The sequence below is a fragment of the Herpailurus yagouaroundi genome, unplaced genomic scaffold (assembly GCF_014898765.1).
Source record: "Herpailurus yagouaroundi ecotype Mexico unplaced genomic scaffold, PumYag 140, whole genome shotgun sequence".
Classification (NCBI taxonomy): Eukaryota; Metazoa; Chordata; class Mammalia; order Carnivora; family Felidae; genus Herpailurus; species Herpailurus yagouaroundi.
The window spans coordinates 80,577,202-80,596,237 of NW_024412395.1; the positions used below are offsets into that span (position 1 = coordinate 80,577,202).

At 40.8% G+C, this 19,036-nt stretch overlaps 2 protein-coding genes and 1 long non-coding RNA gene across 10 annotated transcripts in view; 1 reads left to right on the plus strand and 2 right to left on the minus strand.

Annotated features, from left to right (window-relative positions):
* The window catches only part of MPP4 (MAGUK p55 scaffold protein 4), a 68,261-nt gene extending 52,653 nt beyond the window's left edge, over positions 1–15,608 (minus strand). Inside the window, exons 1-8 of one of the 5 annotated variants that reach the window (XM_040475863.1) lie at positions 15,181–15,564; positions 14,020–14,112; positions 9,849–10,030; positions 8,618–8,739; positions 4,982–5,059; positions 2,804–2,884; positions 1,519–1,650; positions 729–810 (exon numbers count right to left, since the gene is read on the minus strand). In XM_040475863.1, the coding sequence (XP_040331797.1) occupies positions 729–810; positions 1,519–1,650; positions 2,804–2,884; positions 4,982–5,059; positions 8,618–8,739; positions 9,849–9,882 (529 nt within the window). In that variant the 5' untranslated portion in view covers positions 9,883–10,030; positions 14,020–14,112; positions 15,181–15,564. Of the gene's footprint in view, positions 1–728; positions 811–1,518; positions 1,651–2,803; positions 2,885–4,981; positions 5,060–8,617; positions 8,740–9,848; positions 10,031–14,019; positions 15,094–15,180 lie in introns of those variants that run through there. The other 4 variants (XR_005790465.1, XM_040475862.1, XM_040475864.1 and 1 more) reach the window with 4 other exon arrangements.
* LOC121030918 (uncharacterized) lies at positions 327–17,531 on the plus strand. The gene is made up of 2 exons (XR_005790467.1): positions 327–362; positions 17,353–17,531. It is a non-coding gene; the product is annotated as an uncharacterized LOC121030918 (long non-coding RNA).
* The window catches only part of ALS2 (alsin Rho guanine nucleotide exchange factor ALS2), a 72,997-nt gene continuing 71,401 nt past the window's right edge, over positions 17,441–19,036 (minus strand). For all 4 annotated transcript variants that reach the window (XM_040475856.1, XM_040475858.1, XM_040475857.1 and 1 more), the window contains one exon: positions 17,441–18,769. In XM_040475856.1, the coding sequence (XP_040331790.1) occupies positions 18,731–18,769 (39 nt within the window). In that variant the 3' untranslated portion in view covers positions 17,441–18,730. The remainder of the gene's footprint in view (positions 18,770–19,036) is intronic.

Sequence of the window (19,036 nt, forward strand, 5' to 3'; positions counted from 1 at the left end):
GCACGGAAACGCAGCCGTGAAAGGAAGGAAATTCAGTTCACTGATAGAAAAGGCAAGCAACAGGCATTTCAAGGTGGAACAGAGCCTTGTTGCAAGCAGAAGGACCAGGTGAAGGGAGAGAATTGGGACTATAGAGCGGACAGACCCGGACTTGCATCCTGAGTCTAATTGAAAACCGTGCAGGGGAGCCTGGGTGGCGCAGTCGGTTAAGCGTCCGACTTCAGCCAGGTCACGATCTCGCGGTCCGGGAGTTCGAGCCCCGCGTCAGGCTCTGCGCTGATGGCTCAGAGCCTGGAGCCTGTTTCCGATTCTGTGTCTCCCTCTCTCTCTGCCCCTCCCCCGTTCATGCTCTGTCTCTCTCTGTCCCAAAAATAAATTTAAAAAAAAAAAACGTTTAAAAAAAATTAAAAAAAAAAGAAAAGAAACCGTGCATACATTAGTTACTTAATCTCTTTGAGCCTCAGTTTCCTCTTCTGCAGAATGGCCTGATAATACTTAGCTTGGTAGGTTACCACAAGAATGGAAACTGAGAGAACATTAATATGGGGCCTCAGTGAAGGAGGGAAACAGGATTTTCTGGAATATTTATTCCATCCTTCCTAGTAACCAATGCAACACACAGAAGCCCTGACCTTGTTTAGGAAAGCTGGGTTTCCCTGGAAAGAAGACTAAACAAGTAATGGTTTCCTATTTCTCTGGTCACATCCATACTCTGCTGCTCAGCTTACCACTTCTCTCGGCCAGCCCTCCGTGGATGACTCTGGCCACCAGGATATCCCCTGTCATCTCGTGGCGCTTGATGGTAGCTCCCTGGAGAAAGAGTGCAGTGGAATCCCTCTTTTACCTAACATGACCATTTTTCTGGTGGCTTCCCTCAATATGCCTCTGGTCTGGTCAGAAGAGGATATTTATACCAACCAAGGCCATACCATGCCATCAAAAAGACAAGGCCATTCATTCAACCTTGGCCTATCAAGGTCTCTATCCAACCACATAGATACAAAAGAATATTTAGATCCTTACAAAGATAAAGAAAGCTCTCACCATTACAACCTAATCAAAGAGACTTCTTAGAAAATCAAATTAATGCCTCACTTAGCTTCCCATCAATAAAGAGAAAAAAACTTAGATAAGTACATTGGAATTTAGTGAAATGTATGTACCTCAGAGAGCCAAACAACAAATATAATAAAATAAAATAAGTTTTATTTCTCACAGATTTTTCAACAAAGAAAAACACTAAGCAAAAATCTTTCCTAGAGAAAACATGATAATGTATCATGTGTTTAAAGCCACAGGCAAAAGTTGCTAGGACATGCTTCAGCCATTATCTTGGATCCCCTCACATTTTCTGAATGCCTCAAACTATACTGTGACTAGAGACAAGAATATTTAACATTATATTAAATAACTATTAGGGATAATAGAGTTCACAATCAACCCTTAGTTCATAATTAACCCTTGGTTCACAATTAACCATGGTATAATTCTAACGAAAAGATAAAGTGATTTCCTTACCAGGGGCTGTTGGTTTTTCACCAAACAAACAATCCTCATTGCTTCCTCACTGTCAGGGATGTTGTCTGGCAATGGGGGGAGAAGGGGCTCAAAATCTTTCTGAGCCACGGTGTCATGGGCACTGAGCAAGGCCTAGGAACAGAGAAGGCAAGGTGAGTGAATGTCACACGTAGGACATACGCATTTAGAAGACAGGGAGCCAATACTCTGTCCAAGACACCGCCACCATCACTACTACCACAACAACCAACACATACACACTGGCCTTTTATGTGGATTAACTCAGTCTTCACCATAACTCTGTGAGGCAGCTATATTTATTGTCCCCGTTTTAAAAGAAGCAAGGCAGGGAGAGGTTAAGTGGTACATAATATATTCTTGCATTTCTGCTAAAATGTGTTTTGTCACTTCTCATTTCCTGCAAATCCATGTAATCCATGGTGCTCCTACAAGCTTGAACTACAGAATAACTTTTGTAATATTTTCTCTAATTAAAGCAGAATGGGGGATAGTAATCAAAACATCTTGCTGGTTTAGTTTGTCAGTGACTCCCAAGGGCCTATGAGGAACAGAATGAGAAAAAGTAGCTTCCTGATTTAGGGTATGAGCAAACAGTTCCTTCTAATGGCCCATTTTGTTCAATTTTTATTTCATTGGGTGGGGAAGTAGTCATTTGATAGCCCAGCCTGAGATTGGAGGACAGAACTTCACTGGAACTCAGAGAAAATTCTCTAGGGTTATCTTCTAAACTAAAAATTTGACTCATAAGTTCCATTGCTCCAAATGCAGACCTTCTCTTAAAATTCTCATCTGTTGATAAAATGATCTCAAATTCTGTAAGTGCTATGAGATAGGTTTCCATTCTGCAATCAAATGTTTTTTTAGTCAAATGTTATTCATATACCTCTCATTGAGTTTATCATCCTTATACTATATTTTCCAAACATCTTCATACACTTTATCCAAAACTTAAAATATTTACAAGGAAGTATACTACCCTGATTGTCCCCCAGAACTTTAGAGGGACAATGGCCTTGTAGGGGGGCAACAAGACACATGGAAAGTTCCAGATGTCTCCTCATAACTCTGGCAGGTTTAGCTCCATGGCTAACAACACAGCCAGTCACATCTGAGTCCCACATCTTTAAGAACAATCTGTTGGTCACCCGTGTGCAGTAATAGAATGTCTATTCAGAAAGTGCATTTTCTGTCACATTTATTTCTTCTTCCCAACTTTGCTTATGCACCAGATGGGCATATCTTATCTATTTTAGTAAGCACTTGCCTTAAAATGTGGAGCCTGGAGGATTTGTCTCAGTTCTTGGGTCTCAGGGGATTTAGGAGTTTCACGTAATATCCCCACTACCTGGTTGGTAAAAAAAAGTGTACACTGTAAAATTTTTTAAAATCTTCATCACCTAGTTAACCTCACCCAGGCTGGATAACAGATATAGCACATTAACCTAAGACAAGCTGTTATTGAAATCTTCATTTTCATCTTTAAAGTCGGGGCCCAGAATCTTTCCTTCATCATTAAACTTTACTACAGCAAGTTGAATTCAAGATTTGGGGTAGATCTAAACTTCAGTGCCCCAGTCCTGGCATATTACAGGCTTGGAGTAAGAACTAACATGATTTTGTCATATCATATGTACCAAGGCAATTTCCCTCTAGTGGCGCTAAAACTGTTTGTTAACATGAATGCTTTATGGGCAGGTTAAGGAACCTGAGTTCCCCAGGTATTTGAGCCCAATCCTGTGGATGTTCCATCAAATGGAAAATGGGAATAGTAGTTTGTATTTTAGGACTTACTATTTCATTACCAATTTTAGTGTTTACTGCAATAAAAAATGTTAAACAGAATAAATTCTGATCTCTTTTCCGTGGTTTAGGTGTAGACCTGCTTTCTGATAGGACATGAGACCTTTAAAGACTTTACAGAGCTCTATAAATTCTCAGCAGTTGAGCCTCATTACATACAGTCAAATGAAAATAAATAGTTTACTAAGCTTTACCTCCGTTCACTACAATTACAACAATAAAATATCATATGTGTGTTTTCCTGGGAATAACTGAGAATAATGTGAATTATTGATTACTGGAGTGGAGGGTAAAGTCTTTTTTTTTAATATTTATTTTAATACAGTTTGGGCAATAAATAATAAAATAGATTACACTTTTTCATCCATTTGATAAATATCTATTGAACATCTACTATGTGCTAGGTACTGTTTTCAGTGATACAAATACAGTGCCAGACAAAAATCCCCATTCTCAAAAAAAAAAAAAAATCCCCATTTTTTTTTTTTTTTATGGTGATGAGAGTTAAAAAGATAAATAAAACAGGAAGGTGGACAGGGAGGGGTTGCAATTTTAGGTAGGGTGACCAGAGAAAGCCTTAGTGCGAAGGTAATATTTCTATGGAGACCAGAAGGAGATGAGGAAGTAAATCATGTGAGTATATGGGCAAGAGCATTATTGACATATGGCATAGCAGTGCAAAAGGCCTGTGGCAGGTGCATGTTGGATAAAACCACCACAGGGGTTAATCTGGCAGGAGCATAGTGAGCAAGGGGGAGAGCAGTGAGTGTTAAGTCAAAGAGGGAACGGGAACTATATTATGTTTGACTATCTAAGAACTGTGATGTGTACACTGAGATAGGGAGTCATTGGAAGGTTTTAAGCAGAGGAGTGACATGATTTGACACCCCTTTCAAGAGGAATTCTTCAACTACTATGCTGGAATAGACTATGGGGATGGGGGGTGGAGGGCAAGAGCAGGAGACCAGGGAGGAGGCTATATTGCAGTTATCTGTATACGAGATGATGAAGGTTTCTATTATGTGGCAGAGTGGAGGTGATGAGATTCTGGATATATTTTGAAACTGGCCCTGAAGAATCTGTGGTCAGATTGGGTATGAGGTATGAAAGAAAGAGAAAGTCACAGATAACCCCAAGGAGTTTGGCCTGAGTACTACAAAAACAAAGGTGTCATTACTGAGATGGAAAAGGTTAGGAGAGAAGTAGCTTTGGGTGTGGGGACCATCAGGAGCTCATGGGCCATGTTAAGTTTGAAGGGTCCATTAAACATGCATTTAAGTACAATGGGGAGAAGGCAGTGGGTATAAGAGTTCAGGCAAAGAACCCCGCTAGAGATACAAATTTGGGAAACACTTCTATAACAACATTACCCAAGGATTACATGGGATAAACTGAGCCTAAGATTTAGGAGATAAAGAGAGAAATGGACATATGCTTAAAATGCCATTTGTTTGTTTGTTTAAATTTGAAGTGCTGGCTAATTTTCTCCCTTCTATTAAAGCTCAATTAGAAACACTTATGCAATACAAAATCATCAGTCAAACTCTCCCATTAGGTCCTTAATTCATTTAAATTAACAGTGCAAGTAAAATGGCTTCACGTTTAAAGCCCTATTCTTCTGTGGATTAAAAAACCACCTTACCTCATAGGATAACGTCTGTGCATGAGTTGTGGCAGGAACAAGTTTCTTTTCTTTAAATTCCTGGAGACAATCATAAACCTGCAGAAGGGCAACGGTGGGAGAATGACCTATTGATAACGTGACTATTAATGTTTCAGGCTGAAAGGTCTGCAAGGGGAGAGACAGGCCGGGCCACGGTGCAAGCAGTTGAGTGGCTTGTGTGACTGGCCTTTAATAAGGTGTCTCTCACTGTCTAACAGATATGGGCTCAAGTTTGGTGGTATCAATGCTTCAAGGGCTTAATTACTGGCCGCCACTAGAAATTGGTCTTCCCCAGCCACCATCACTGGTAAAAGGAAATTCAAACTTTTACTCTTGCTATATTGACAAGTGGGTTTTCCAGGGTTGGGACCAATAGGGATTTGAGGCCAGAGACCTGTAAGAACCTCTGTGCCAGGGCACCGGCCATGTGGCTTGGGGTTCAGCAGAGTGTGTGAACAAGAGGCCGGGCACACTATATGTGCTTATTGCTCTCTGTTCTCATCTTCCATTTGTTTCCTCTTCCTCTCTTAATTCTCCAGTAAACGTTCATTTATAAAAATTTCAACTTCGCCTCTGCTGACCCCAGGAATTTTTTCCACAGCAGGATCTACAGTTGGCTGAGTATGCCCAGGCATGCTCAGCTCTGCAGTGAGGCCTTTCTTATTTTAGGAATCTGGTTTCTGTTACAGGTGGAGGGATGAGGCCCAAGAGGCCAGTTAGGCCCAGCCTTCTACCATCTAGATCAGGGATGACAGTGCTTCCTCATGCCGCCCCTGTGCCAAGTGCTCAGGTTTACCCGGAAGACACAAGGCTGATGAACTGAGGCAGGGCACATGGGGAACACACCATCTGCACAGGTGAGCAATGGAATCCCTTTAGTGACAGGAAAACTCCTGCTTGAGCTTAATCCCAAGAGGAAAACATGCCTGATAGGAATCAGGTTGGGCTTTTCCTCCCAAGTTTTCATGAGAAAACTGACTGACGGGTAACATGGTGTGAGTTTCAGGTGCACAGTATTTTGAGTTGATATATGTATGTGCTACAGAATGATTACCACGGTAAGGTTAGTCAACATCTGCTTTACCTCACATAATTATGATTGTGTGTGTGGGTGTGTGTGGGTGTGTTAAGAACATTTAAGATCCACTCTCTTAGCAACTTTCAAGTATATAATACAGTATTATGAACTATAATCACTATGCTGTACATTACACCCCTAGAAGTTACTCATCTCATAACCAAGTCTGTACCCTTTGACCAACATCTCCCCATTTTCTGCAGCCCCTGCCCCTGGCAACCATCCATCTATGAGCTCTGCTTTTTTAGATTCACATAGAAGTGAGAACATATGATGTTTGTCTTTCTGTGTCTGACTTATTTCACTTAGCATAATGCCCTCCAAGTCCATCCATGTTGTCACGAAAGGGAGGATTTCTTTCTTTTTTATGGCTGAATAACATCCCATTGTATGTTTCACTTCTGGGTATATATTCAAAGGAAAAGAAATCACGATCTCAAAGAGGTCTCTGCACCCCCAAGCTCACTGAGGCACTAGTCACAATAGTCATGACATGGAAACAACCTGAGTGTCCAACAATAGATGAATAGATGAAGAAATCAAGACTTTTAAAACAAGTTCTGTGAGTGTACCTCTTTGTTCACGCTAAAGATGTTGCCACTTTCTCTTATTTTATTGTATTCATTTTTAATTTATTTATTTTGAGAGAGCAAGAGCTGAGGAGAGGCAGTGAGAGAGGGAAAGAGAGAATCCCAAGCAGGCTCCCCACTATTAGTGCAGAGCCCTACACTGGGCTCGATCTCACAGTTTGTGAGACCATGACCTGAGCCAAAATCAAGAGTGGGATGCTTAACTGACTGAGCCACCCAAGCACCCCACCATTTTCTCTTATTTTAAATAATATATTAACAAGCATCAGAAGATTGGCTACATTTCATACTTAGCTGAAGGACACACCCACATCCAAAAATTAACTTTAAGAGAATCTTTCTTAAAAATAACATTTGAACAAAATTATAATTAGATAGTAGATGTTATTGTACAGTGCAAGAAATTATAGCCAAAGTTAAAAGAAGAAGAAGAAATTTTCAAGGTAAGAAAAATTTAAGATTGGGGTGCCTGAGTGGCTCAGTCAGTTGAGTGTCCAACTCTTGATTTCAGCTCAGGTCAGGATCTCACAGTTGTGAGATGGAGCCCTTAGGCTCAGCCCAAGGAAGACTGCTTAAGATGCTCTCTCCCTCTCCCTCTGCCCCTCCCCCACTAGTGCGCGTGTACAAGCTCTTGCACTCCAGCGCATGCACGCTCTGTCTCCCTCTCTCTCAAAAAAAGAAAGAAAGAAAGAAAGAAAGAAAGAAAGAAAGAAAGAAAGAAAGAAAAATTTTACAGAACTGCATATATCTCATTTCCTGATTTTAAGAAACAGGAATAATTTTTTTAAAGCATTTTTATTTGTACTGAGTTTTAGCCTCAAGGACAAAGGGTTGTAGACAGATGCTAAAGGTGCTGATGGCCATTTGTGGTGGCTGCTTTGTGATGCCATGGTCCTCTGGACGAAAAGGAACTAGGAGAGAAAAGAGGAGCTGCTGTATACTTCCCCACCTAAATTAAATTCCTTCGTAAGCTAATAGGTTTGTGTAGCTCTTCTCTGAGAATTGCTGTGATATTGTGATTTATAATAAGAATTACATTATTTAGTCTGGCCCTGATTCTGACTCAGAGCTTCTAAAACCCTTGGAATTTCCTAAGCAAGGAAAGTGCTCTTTTTTTATGTTAATGAAGTGACTTCTGGAATCACCTAAGGTTAAGGGCAGGTTGCCAGGAGAACTAACCATGTAATTGGACTGTTGGAATTTTCAGTCCCACCTCACCCCCACCCCCTTCCTCCACCTCTAAATCTGGGGGAAGGGAGAGTGGCTGGAGGTTGAATCTACACCCAGTGACTAATGATCTAATCAGTCGTGGCTATGTAATGAAGCCTCCAGAAAAGCCCAAAAGGACTGGGTTTGGTAGAGCTTTTGGTTTGGTGAACATGTGGAAATCTAGGGAAGAGTGAAGAGGGCATGGAAGCTCTTCATCCCTTCCCCAAGTCTTGATCTATTTATTTCTTCCATCTGGCTGTTTCTGAGTTATATCCTTTTATAATAAACTGGTAATCTAGCAAGGGAAACGTAGCAAATTAATGGAACCCAAGGAGGAGGTTATGAAACCTCTGATTTATAGACAGTTGGTCAGAAGTACAGGTACCCATCTTGGCTTGTGACTGATGTCTGAAATGGGGGGAGGGTACAGCAGTCTTGTGAGACTGAACCCTTCACCTATGCTATCTCCAATAGGATCCGATGCTATCCGATGCTATCTCCAGGTAGATAGTGTCAGAATTGAGATGAATAGTAGGACATCCAGTAGTATCCCAAGAATTGTTGTTGGTGTGGGGACGCCCACCCCCATGTTGGAAATTCTCAGAACACACATAAGAATTGGCCCTCTAAGAACATTTGCTAAGTTGGAATTTCCTGACAACTGACCAGTGGCACAGCTGGGTAAGCAGTTCCCAGCTCCCACAGTAAGCAAAGGCTTCCGGGTAATGAGGTGCTCACCTTCAGCAGAGCCTGCAGCCACGGCGAATGGAGAAGATCGTACAAGAGACACACTCCATTCACATCTCGGCTATAGAACAGATTCAGCTCTTGTAGCACAAGCCTCAGGATCTGGGAGAGACCTGGAAAAGGGCGAGGGCAGAGATGGGGTGGTCGGTGTGGGTGAAGAAAGGCTGGTGTAAGTATGAAAGACAACTCAGACAGCCGGGATGTGCCCTAGTGACTATGGAGGAAGGAGATGATGCTGGATTTAAGGCCAAAGACTCAGGTTTCAAGCCCTGTTCTATCACTGTGTGAGCTTCAGAAAGTCACACAACTATCTGAAAACCAGTCCTTGGGGCAAAATGAGAATATGCTAGCTTTCCCGCTGGGTGTTGCTAGCTTTCCCATAGGGCTGTTGGGAACATTAGATGAAATAATAGATCATAGTATATACAGATGTAGGGTTTTATGAGAGCAAAATTGCTTTCCCTTCCCTACTTTTATCAGCCTTTGGTTTTTTCCAAAATTATCTAGTTGTTCTCTAGATCTTCTTTCTCAAATTCATACATAGTCTTTGTCTTCACCCTTTTTGAGAGTTCTTATTGAAAATGTGATTGAAAAACTTGGTCCATAGGTTTTTAATACAAATCTCAGGATTCCACTGATTAAAGAAACTGAACAGATTTTAGTGAATGCTTGATTTTTTTACAAATAGAAACTATTTATTGTAGTGATATCTTGAATGTGAACAAGTTGTGAAGTTCTAAGTTTAAATAAAACACTGGGAGATTAGAGAAAAAAAGAGGTTCTAAACTCAGTATGCCAATTTCTTTCCATCCTGACTTGAAAATTGCTTACACTCATCACTAGTAGGTGTAGTAGGACACTCTAAAGTGTACAACAATGTCCTTCTAAGGATCACAAAAAATCTGGGGCACCCGGGTAGCTCAGTCGGTTCAGGTTCCAACTCTTGATTTTGGCTCGGGTCATGATCTCAGAGTTCATGAGATGGAGCCCCAAGTTGGGCTCCATGCTGACAACAAGGAGTCTGCTTGGGATTCTCTCTCCCTCTCCTCTGCCCCTCCCCTGCTCGCACTCTCCCTCTCTCAAAAATAAATAAACATTAAAAAATAAAATAAAAAAGAATCACACAAAATCTATCAGAATCCCTTTCCCTAAATTTGATCTCATATTTAGAATGATATTATAAGGCTTTTCCAGTCTAGAAAGGAGTCCTGATACCACATACCATTCTCTGGATTGGTGGCCGTAGAGGGCTTCATGTCCTTCTTGTCTGGTGGATCTGTGCCTTTGTCTGTCTGTATCCCTCCTCCCTGCACAAGCTTTCAGAAGGAATTCGGAACTGGGAGCAGACCAATAGCTCGCAGCACACAGCTCACTCAGTCATGCTGGCCATGCAGCTCTCATGCACTGGAATATATTTTCAATAGCATTTATATTGAGCAAGTCAAGCACCGTGCTATACTCTGGGATCCATATCAAAGAAAACACTTGCCCTGTGGAGCTTACTCCCTAAATTAACCCCTATGAGAGAACAGTACAATTTCATAAAACAGTCTTCCCACTCTTCTCTTTTTTTAGCAAGTGACAAACAAATCTTTGTTTCTTTCCCTTCTCTTTGCCAAGTTGATTTTACCATCCTTCAGAGCCAGAAGAGGCTTCCCTGGCTTGACTCCACTCAGGTGCCCTGTTCTCTCTCACTGCACCTATAGTTCTTCCTGGTACTGATCATAATGGCAAGAGTCATGGCTACTCCTGAGGCATAGTCTCAAAGGTTGTTTTCTACGTTGCTTTCAGAAGGTTTATTTATTTTCAAGAAAGAGAAACACAATAGTGGCAAAACAGGGTAGAAATGTATATCTTGCTTATGTAAAAATATAGAGGCAGAGAAAATTCAGGACTGGTAGGGCAGCCTTTCTCCATGAAGTGCTCAGAGAACGGACTCCTTGAAGCTCACTGCTCTGCCACCCTGGGGTGTGGTATGGTTTTCATTTTCCTGTTCCAAAATGGTGACTGGAGCTCCAAACATCACTTCTACATTTCAGCCAATAAAATGGGGATTAAGAAAATAAGGGCAAAGGGGTCATGCTCACAACTTCAGAGAAGTTGCCTTATATAATGAAAAATCACCTGGTATAATTTTCAAACACCTCACTGGACTTTGATGTTGCTCAAAACAACAACAACAATGACAATAACAACAACAACAACAACAACAACAAAAACTGTATAATTATCAGAGCCTAGAACCCAACTTTTCTTTACCTATAAACACAAAGTATTTTTGCATAATATGCATTGAATTTTCTGAAATGGTATTACTGTAATTGAGAAATGAATTTGCTTTGCTTGGACTTTATCAAGTTGCTCACTATTTCAGAAAATCATGTCAATAGTGCTAAGGCTGCTCATACCATTTTGGGTATCACAGTGACACACCACACTATCTGCCTTTATCTGTGACTGCATTCAAAGCTACTGCATCCTGGTGGATTTTTTTTATAGGTGCAAACATGTTATTTCATTATATATAGTGATATATATGGTGTAGTGATATTCCAGATTTGTATATTGAAATATACAATGTCTTATTGACTACATTTATTTAACGTCTCCTTTTTATTATTCTTAGGACATGATATAGATGGATTTTCTTTTTTTAAGGTTGTAAGTAAGTGTCTTATTTTGGGTTTCCCCAGAATCAGACACAGACAAAGATTCTAGTGGGATGATTTGTTTGGAAAGTGATCCCAGGAAACACCAGTAGTAGAGTGGGATATTAAGACAAGGCAAGGGGAACGCTGTCGACAATAGCCAAAGTATGGAAAGAGCCCAAATGTCCATTGACAGATGAATGGATAAAGAAGATGTGGCATATACAGATGTGGCATTGTGGTACAATGGAGTACTACTCAGCAATCAGAAAGAATGAAACTTTGCCATTTGCCAACTATGTGGATGGAACTAGAGGGTATTATGCTAAGGGAGATTAGAGAAAGACAAATATATGACTTCACTCATATGAGGAATTTAAGATACAAAACAGATGAACATAAGGGAAGGGAAGCAAAAACAACATAAAAACAAGGGGTACAAAACATAAGAGCCTCTTAAATACAAAGAACAAACTGGGGGTTGCTGGAGGGGTTGTGGGTGGGGGAATGGGCTAAATGGGTGCGGGGCATAAAGGAAGACACTTGTTGGGATGAGCACTGGGTGTTATACATAGGGGGATGAATCACTAGAATCTACTCCTGAAATCATTATTGCACTATATGCTAACTCGGATGTAAATTTAAAAAATTAATTAAAAAAAATAAAATGTGAACGATGACATTAAAAAAAAAAAAAAAAAAGGCAAAGCAAAGGGAAAAAGTCAGTGAAAGGTGTACCAAGCAAGGAAATCCTTGGGAAAATATGGGACAAGACAGTGGGGATATTTATACACCAACGCTGCCAGTGATTGGTTGGGAGCTTTTCCTAGAGAACATTACTTCTAGTTCTTCCAGCCTGCTACATGCATACTTTCAGATAGTGGGTACAGGTGCTGGCAGTTTGAAGTTGGCCTGGAGCAGGGGGTTGGGGAGGGTGCCTGGGTGGCTCAGTCCGTTAAGCAGTTAAGCGTCAGACTCTTGATTTTGGCTCAGGTTGTGATCCCATGGCTGGTGAGTAGGAGTCCCGTGTTGGGCTCTGCACTGACAGTGCATAGCCTCCTGGGGATTCTCTCTCCCTCTGCCCCTCCTCCACTCATGCATGTGCTCTCACTCTCTCTCTCTCTCAAAATAAATAAATTAAACAAAAACAAAAACAAAACTCTCTCTCTCCCTCTGCTCCTCTCCCCAGCTGGCGCTTACTAAAAAAAAATAAATTAAAAAATTAAAATGATGTTGGCGTGGAGTGCACCAAAATTGTAAGGACCAAGGGCATGTGGGTAGGGCACCAACAGTATTTACTAAAGTAGGAGAATAAAGGGTAAATCAGGATTCTTTTAAAGGAGGATTTCAAATTAGTTGTTAGAGACTGGGATATTGCATCTGATGTGGTTGAGAACTTCTGTCCAGAGTTTAGACATTGTGGGGTTGAACGAGGGAGGCCATCTAGAAAAAGATCATTATTAGGTTGTCTCTAAATTCCAAGACAGAACAGCAACACGGAAAGCTGTTATGAGATTTTAGACAACTTTCCCATGCACATTCTTTCCCAGTCACACTCAAGTATTCTAGTTTGCTAGATTCTAAGAAAACCTGAGATCAACATGTTTCGCCACGCCCACCATCACCCACCCTGCCCAGCCCCAAATGAGTTAGGTTAAACCCTGTCCTTTCCCTGTATTCTAGTTTTTGAGCCTCTATTGAATCACTTAGTTCAACATGTGCATGTATGACTCACCTTCCTCCCAAGATGGGAGCACGTTTAGGGTAGGGAACTGAAAAGAAAGATGGAGCATCTTCCAGAGAAAAATCAGAGCAAACAGATGGGTCTGGCACCAAGCCATCATATTCAGGCAACTGCTGAAAACGCTACCCGAAGGGTGCCTCACAAATTACATATCCTTAGAGAGGCAGCGCAGATTAACAATCCAACTGCTATTCATGTAGGGTGGACCACATTTCTTCCATATTTGATGCCCAAAAGACAGTGTGCCAAACTAGACCTATCTATGCAGCAGCTGGGGGTGCTAGACAGTGCAGTCCTGAGATGAACTTACTGTGAAGGAGATTTACAAATAAACTGTGGTTTCTGTAGTCGTTTGATTAAGAAAGCTTCCAATAAATCTAACTCCAGTGTTGCACAGATAACTAATTGATATATTCTAAAAAGCTCATGTTGACTAAAATCTCCTCACTCATGGAGGTATAAACAGTAATTTTCATCTCCACAGCTTGGGTGAATTCTAAAAACGTTGCTTGCCTGGTCGTTGCTAGGTTCCCAAGACAAATTTGCTATGGACGAATTGTGTTCCCCCAAATTCAGCTGTTGAAGCCCTAACTCCACTGTGATGGTATTTGGAGATGGGACCTTTGGTAGATGATTAGGTTTAGACAAGCCCCCATGAGGGCATTAATGCCCTTGTACAAAGAGACACCAGGGAGCTTGCTCTCCAGTCAGTCTCTCTGCCAGGTATGGACACAGCGAGAAGGAGGCTATCTTCAAGCCAGGAAGAGGGGTCTCACCAGAACCTGCCCATGATCGCACCCTGATCTCAGATTTCCAGCCTCCAGAACTGTGGGAAAATAAATCTCTGTTGTTTAAACCACCCAGTCCCTGGTATTAGCCCAAGGTAAGACAAAAATTCATAGAAAAAAACTCAGAAAATGGTTTTCCCTCTCTTTATGGCTATAAAAACTGTTGTGACACTTCAGTTCACAATCTGCTTTGCAATTCTCTTACGCATTAACCTGTTCAGTGTCCCGCTCTTGTGTGGGTCATGTCTGCAGAGGGCCTGGAGAGTGGACCTAATGCTTTCTGGTTCACTGCTAAAGCCTCAGCACCTGTAACAACACCTGGGCTGTTATTTCCAGTTGTTGAGAAGCAGAAAAATAGGAGGCCAAAATACGGAAGTACAAGGCTGATACCTTCCCAAGCAGTTCAAGAACAGCTGGGACGTTAGTCCTGAGGTGGGAGCTGCTGGACTCCAAAGGCCTCCCCTTCCTCTCTTCCTCAGCTTGGCTATATTGACTTCAACCTCTTCCCCTACCAAACTTTGAAATTGGGGGCCGAGACCTTGGGAGATCATCCAAAGTTAACTTTCATTTTTCAGATGAGGAATCTGACATTCAGAGGGGGTATTCAGTAGAGCTCACAAGTAGTAAAATCAAAAGGTTTCCTCTTTTGTTTCCAGGACTAGCCCTGAAAAATGCTAGTAACCTGCAAAAGACTACATAATGCTTCTCCCTCGCTTTTTCGTGACTTCTGGACCAACTTTGTAGTTAGAACTTACTTATTTCTGCTGTCGTGAGAACGAGAATTCTTGATTGAGGCTGCAAGTAAATAGCCAACCATACGCAATTCTAGACTAAATAAGTAACAGAGGAAGGAGCACCAGTTCTTATTAACTGAGAAGCTGCATTAGTGTTATTGACTCATAAGGAATTTGCCTCAAATATTACTTTAAAAATCAGTATTTCCATGAACCTGAAAAAATGCAGTGATTACTATTAAATGCCATTCCCTCTACCCCATTAAGCTCATTTTTCAAAATAATGCTTCCTAGTAGACCAAACCTGAGAAAGCACTTGAAAACTTTGTAAGTAATGGCCCGTACAAAAATGGCCCAGCTTCCCCAGGGTCAAAATGCTGTTGGCTAGCGCTAGGACAAATGCTCAATTTTACTCAGTCTACATGACAACTCACTATTCCATACTTAAGACATGGTTTCCCAAAGCAAAATCTGCTCTTTCAAAATCACAGAATTCACCATATGATTTGGGTTACAATGAAACCAAACTGTTTGAATTACATTACCCAGAATTTTCTTCTTAGTTATTAAAAATTAACAGAAGCACAGACATTTATAGATCTCTTCTGGTAACCGAGAATCATTTGGCAGAGTCTCTCACCTGTAAGACTGCAAACATCCAACGTTGCTCCTCTCCAGAGAAACGCTTTGGTAGAAAATACACTCGTGGGCTATTAGCTGCCAAAGTCACCTCACTGTTCTAGAGAAAATCTCTGCACATCCTCTTTGATTTAATCCACAGAAGCCTAACCCAGCCTAACCACTAAATTACTCCTAAGCTTCCCCTGTCACAAATCTTTAAGCATTCCTTGTACTGAGAGGTGTAACATACCATTTTCAACCTTCGCATTGATACCCTCTCTCAAAATGCCAGCACAGTTAACACAAAAAAGTTTATTTTTGTTGACTATAGCACGATAACAGACACCCCACAACAGCATCTTATTTTTGTAAGTAGGCTTCACGCCCAGCATGGATTTCAATGCAGGGACTGAAGTCACCAACCAGAGATCAAGACCTGGGCTGACACTTTACTGAGCCACCCAGGTGCCCCCAGACAATAGCATTTTTAATGAAAGAAAAAAAAAAACAAACAAAAAACTGTGGAGATACCAGAGAGTAAGCTGATATTTAACCTGATTTCTCATGTTATGTTTAGAAAATGATGGAAGACTGTTTAGCCAATAATAATGAGGCCTATAAAAAAGTAGTTCCTTCTGGAAGCTTCCCTACCAACTGACTGTCCTGAACTTAATAGTTATCCATTCTCTATCTCAGACTGGAGTTACTTCTTTATTTGAAAATTTTATATTGCAGCAAGGGGTTGGTGGGAAGCAGATATCCCAGAAAAAAACGAAAGAAAGTATACTGCTGACATCAGAGGATAAAGACCAAATGGCCATTGTCAGAGGTTTTTCAGTCCCTTTATTTGAAATTAAATGGGTAGCTTCCCTTTGCTTTCCACTGTTGATGAAAATACAAGCGGAGAATGTGATACATCTGTGACTGTTTTGAGCATACCATATTTTATCCTACACACCTAATTTTAAGTTTTCACTTTCAACTCATTTTTTACTTTATGATGTTTTAATGCAGAACCAAGCTATGATATTCCATCTCTGGCAGCAGCAGTAGGAAAGAGCCATGGAATTAAAGTTAGGGAAGTTCTAGAGTCCCAGCTCTAGCAGTGAGTGAATCCCAGCCACTCCTCGTCTGCAAAATCAGCGGGGCTAATGCCTGCCTCACAGGGCTGCCGTGAGCATTCATCACGCATGTGAAAGATCTGTAAATTGCCGCACAAGTGCTAGTATTTCTATTTAGAAATGGTGGCCTGGAGATTTAGAATTGAAAATTTATGGTTTTAAATATGCTATCTAAAAGGTATATAGTATGAAGTAACTGGCCAGTGTCACTCAAAACTCCAATAAAAGGATGATTTGAAACATGTTTTTCTTAGAATTGAGCCAGTCTACCATAATTTTGAGAATTTCTCAGTGGGTCTCAAGTCTTCGTTCATTTCTACAACTATCCCTGTCTCTCTCTCTCTTAAGGGGTCAAGGCCTTCAGCAGATTTGCCTTTAAGAGCCAAATGTGGAATCTGTGTGTTTATTCCAAAATCAAAACAATCCCTAATGGAAATGCAAAGTGCTTAACATAATCAAGTGTTGGTCCTTTTCCAATAATGGGTAGCCACCTTCTGAGACAGAGCAGCGGTGACATGGACAGGCTTCTTGAGAAGACATTACAACTGGGAGGTGGGCTAACTAATGCCTAATGTTTCCAACCAGAATTTTAAACATCTTCTCTTCCCTTACCCGAATCTGTTTAGGAGAAAAACAACAACAACAAAATAACCAGTGAGAATCAAAATATGCCTTTTATTCAAAGAAATAATAGATTTAAGACCCCCGCCCTTGGGGTATTAGGATCAGAAAGTCAATTTGTGGTCAGCAAAAGTGGTTATCATAATTATAAATTTACGTTCATTTTAAAGAGAGAGATCTCTAAAACCCCAGAAGGACCTCTGTAGCCAATACAAAGAGTCATGAATTACAACTTGGGTAAAAAACAAACAAAAACTAAGGCTGGGTTTAAGTTTTTAGGCTGCCCTGGGATGCCTGGGTGGCTCAGTTGCTTGAGCATTTGACTTCATTCAGCTCAGGTCATGATCTCATCGTGAGTTTGAGCCCCAGATTGGGCTCTCTGCTGTCAGCACAGAGCCTGTTTCGGATCCTCTGTCCCCCTCTCTTTTTGGCCCTCCCCTGCTGGTGAGCTCTCTCTCTCTCAAAATAAATAAACTAAAAAAAAAATTTTTTTTTAGGATGCCGTGTTATTTCTTTTGCAATCATAAAACAACCTCATAGAGATGAATGTCTTTTATTATGAAAATTGCTGTTACATTACAGCCAACATTCCAAAACAGTATTTTAATAAACACGTCTTGATTATAAAGTAGAGCAGAAACCATGATCCTTTTTCAAAACTGATTAACATCTGCTGATGTTAACATAAACCTGGAGGACACTCTGTATGCTCACCATGGTGTGTAGGAGATGAGATGAGGAAGAGCACCTATGTTATTCAAAACAACTACTAGTGTTACTAGTACAGTGTAAACCAACCATTTACAATAGGACATTAAAAAAAAAAAAAGGTAAAAAGCAAAACACTAAAATGTTGAGGTGTTACAATACTTTTGAGATGGGAAAAGCCAAAGCTTGTTTCCTTTTTTCTTCCCCTCTGTGAGTTCAGTGCGAGGTAGAGGGAAGAATGCTAGATCAAGGATGGATGCTATTTCCCAGAATTTAGTCCTGCTCCAAAACACAGCCCACATGCAAAAGCTCTTCAGGCTCTCATTCACAGGCCTCGGAATACAGCATTTGCACATGGACAAATGAGGTTCCATAGCAGCTCAGAGTCAGTGTTTGAATTCCAGTGTATTCACTCTGTAGCACTGTAAGGAATCGAAGAACAAATTTCCTATGTTCTTCCTAATCAGGAGGCAGAAGACTCCTATTTAGATGTGTTCCATGTTTGGGGTCAGGGTGCGATAGTCACTGCATAGAACCTCTCCCATCATGAACACTACCTAGTGGAAAAGCTTAGAAAAAGTTAAAACTGCAGTTTTAGAAGGTCCTCTTCCCCCTCCTTCAGCAAAGAAGCATGATGCACATGTGACTGCAAGGAATTCCGGAAGGCATAGTGTGGCTACAATAGTTTCAAGTACCATCTGCTCCTTGCAAAAGGGCCTGGGGTAACTGCAGGCCAACCCGAAACTCAAAAATATTTATTAACTTCTTTAATGTAAGAAGCTATACTGAGAACTTCTCTTACGACTTCATGTAGCTGGCATAGTCTTTACTGTAGGAAGGGATATCCTCTTTTTCCAAACAGTAAATGTGTGATATTTTGGGAATTTAACATAGGCGAGGGACTGGTTTAATTGAATCCTATGTCCTTTTCATTCCTCCCTTTAAACCATACAGTCTTTTTTCTGGACTCAGAGCTATCACCATTAGTAAGGCTCAGAGATAACAACCAAAATAATACAACGTCCTAATTTGAACACCATTCTTTTTTGCCACTACAGGAAGACGCCAGATGGTGCTAAACACCCTACAGATAATCCAGTTGTCAGGCTGTTCTGCATCCTAGTTAAGCTTCTCACGCTGGATCTGGTAGTAACACGCCTGAAAAAAAGTTCAAAACAATTTAAAATTTACTTGGAAAGAAATTACACAAACAAAGCAATGCACAGGAGACTAAAGAAAGGAAATCTTTGTTTAATACTGATAGCTCCAACCAAATCAGTTGGTTGCTTTCTTTTTCCCTGTTTTCTAGTCCCCATATCCAATGTCTATTTTGCCTAGCTGTAATTAGTGGAGATAAAATTTTGCACACTTTCTAATTCTCAAAACAAACTTTTTACAAGCTGTTTAATATTCTTCAATGAGTAG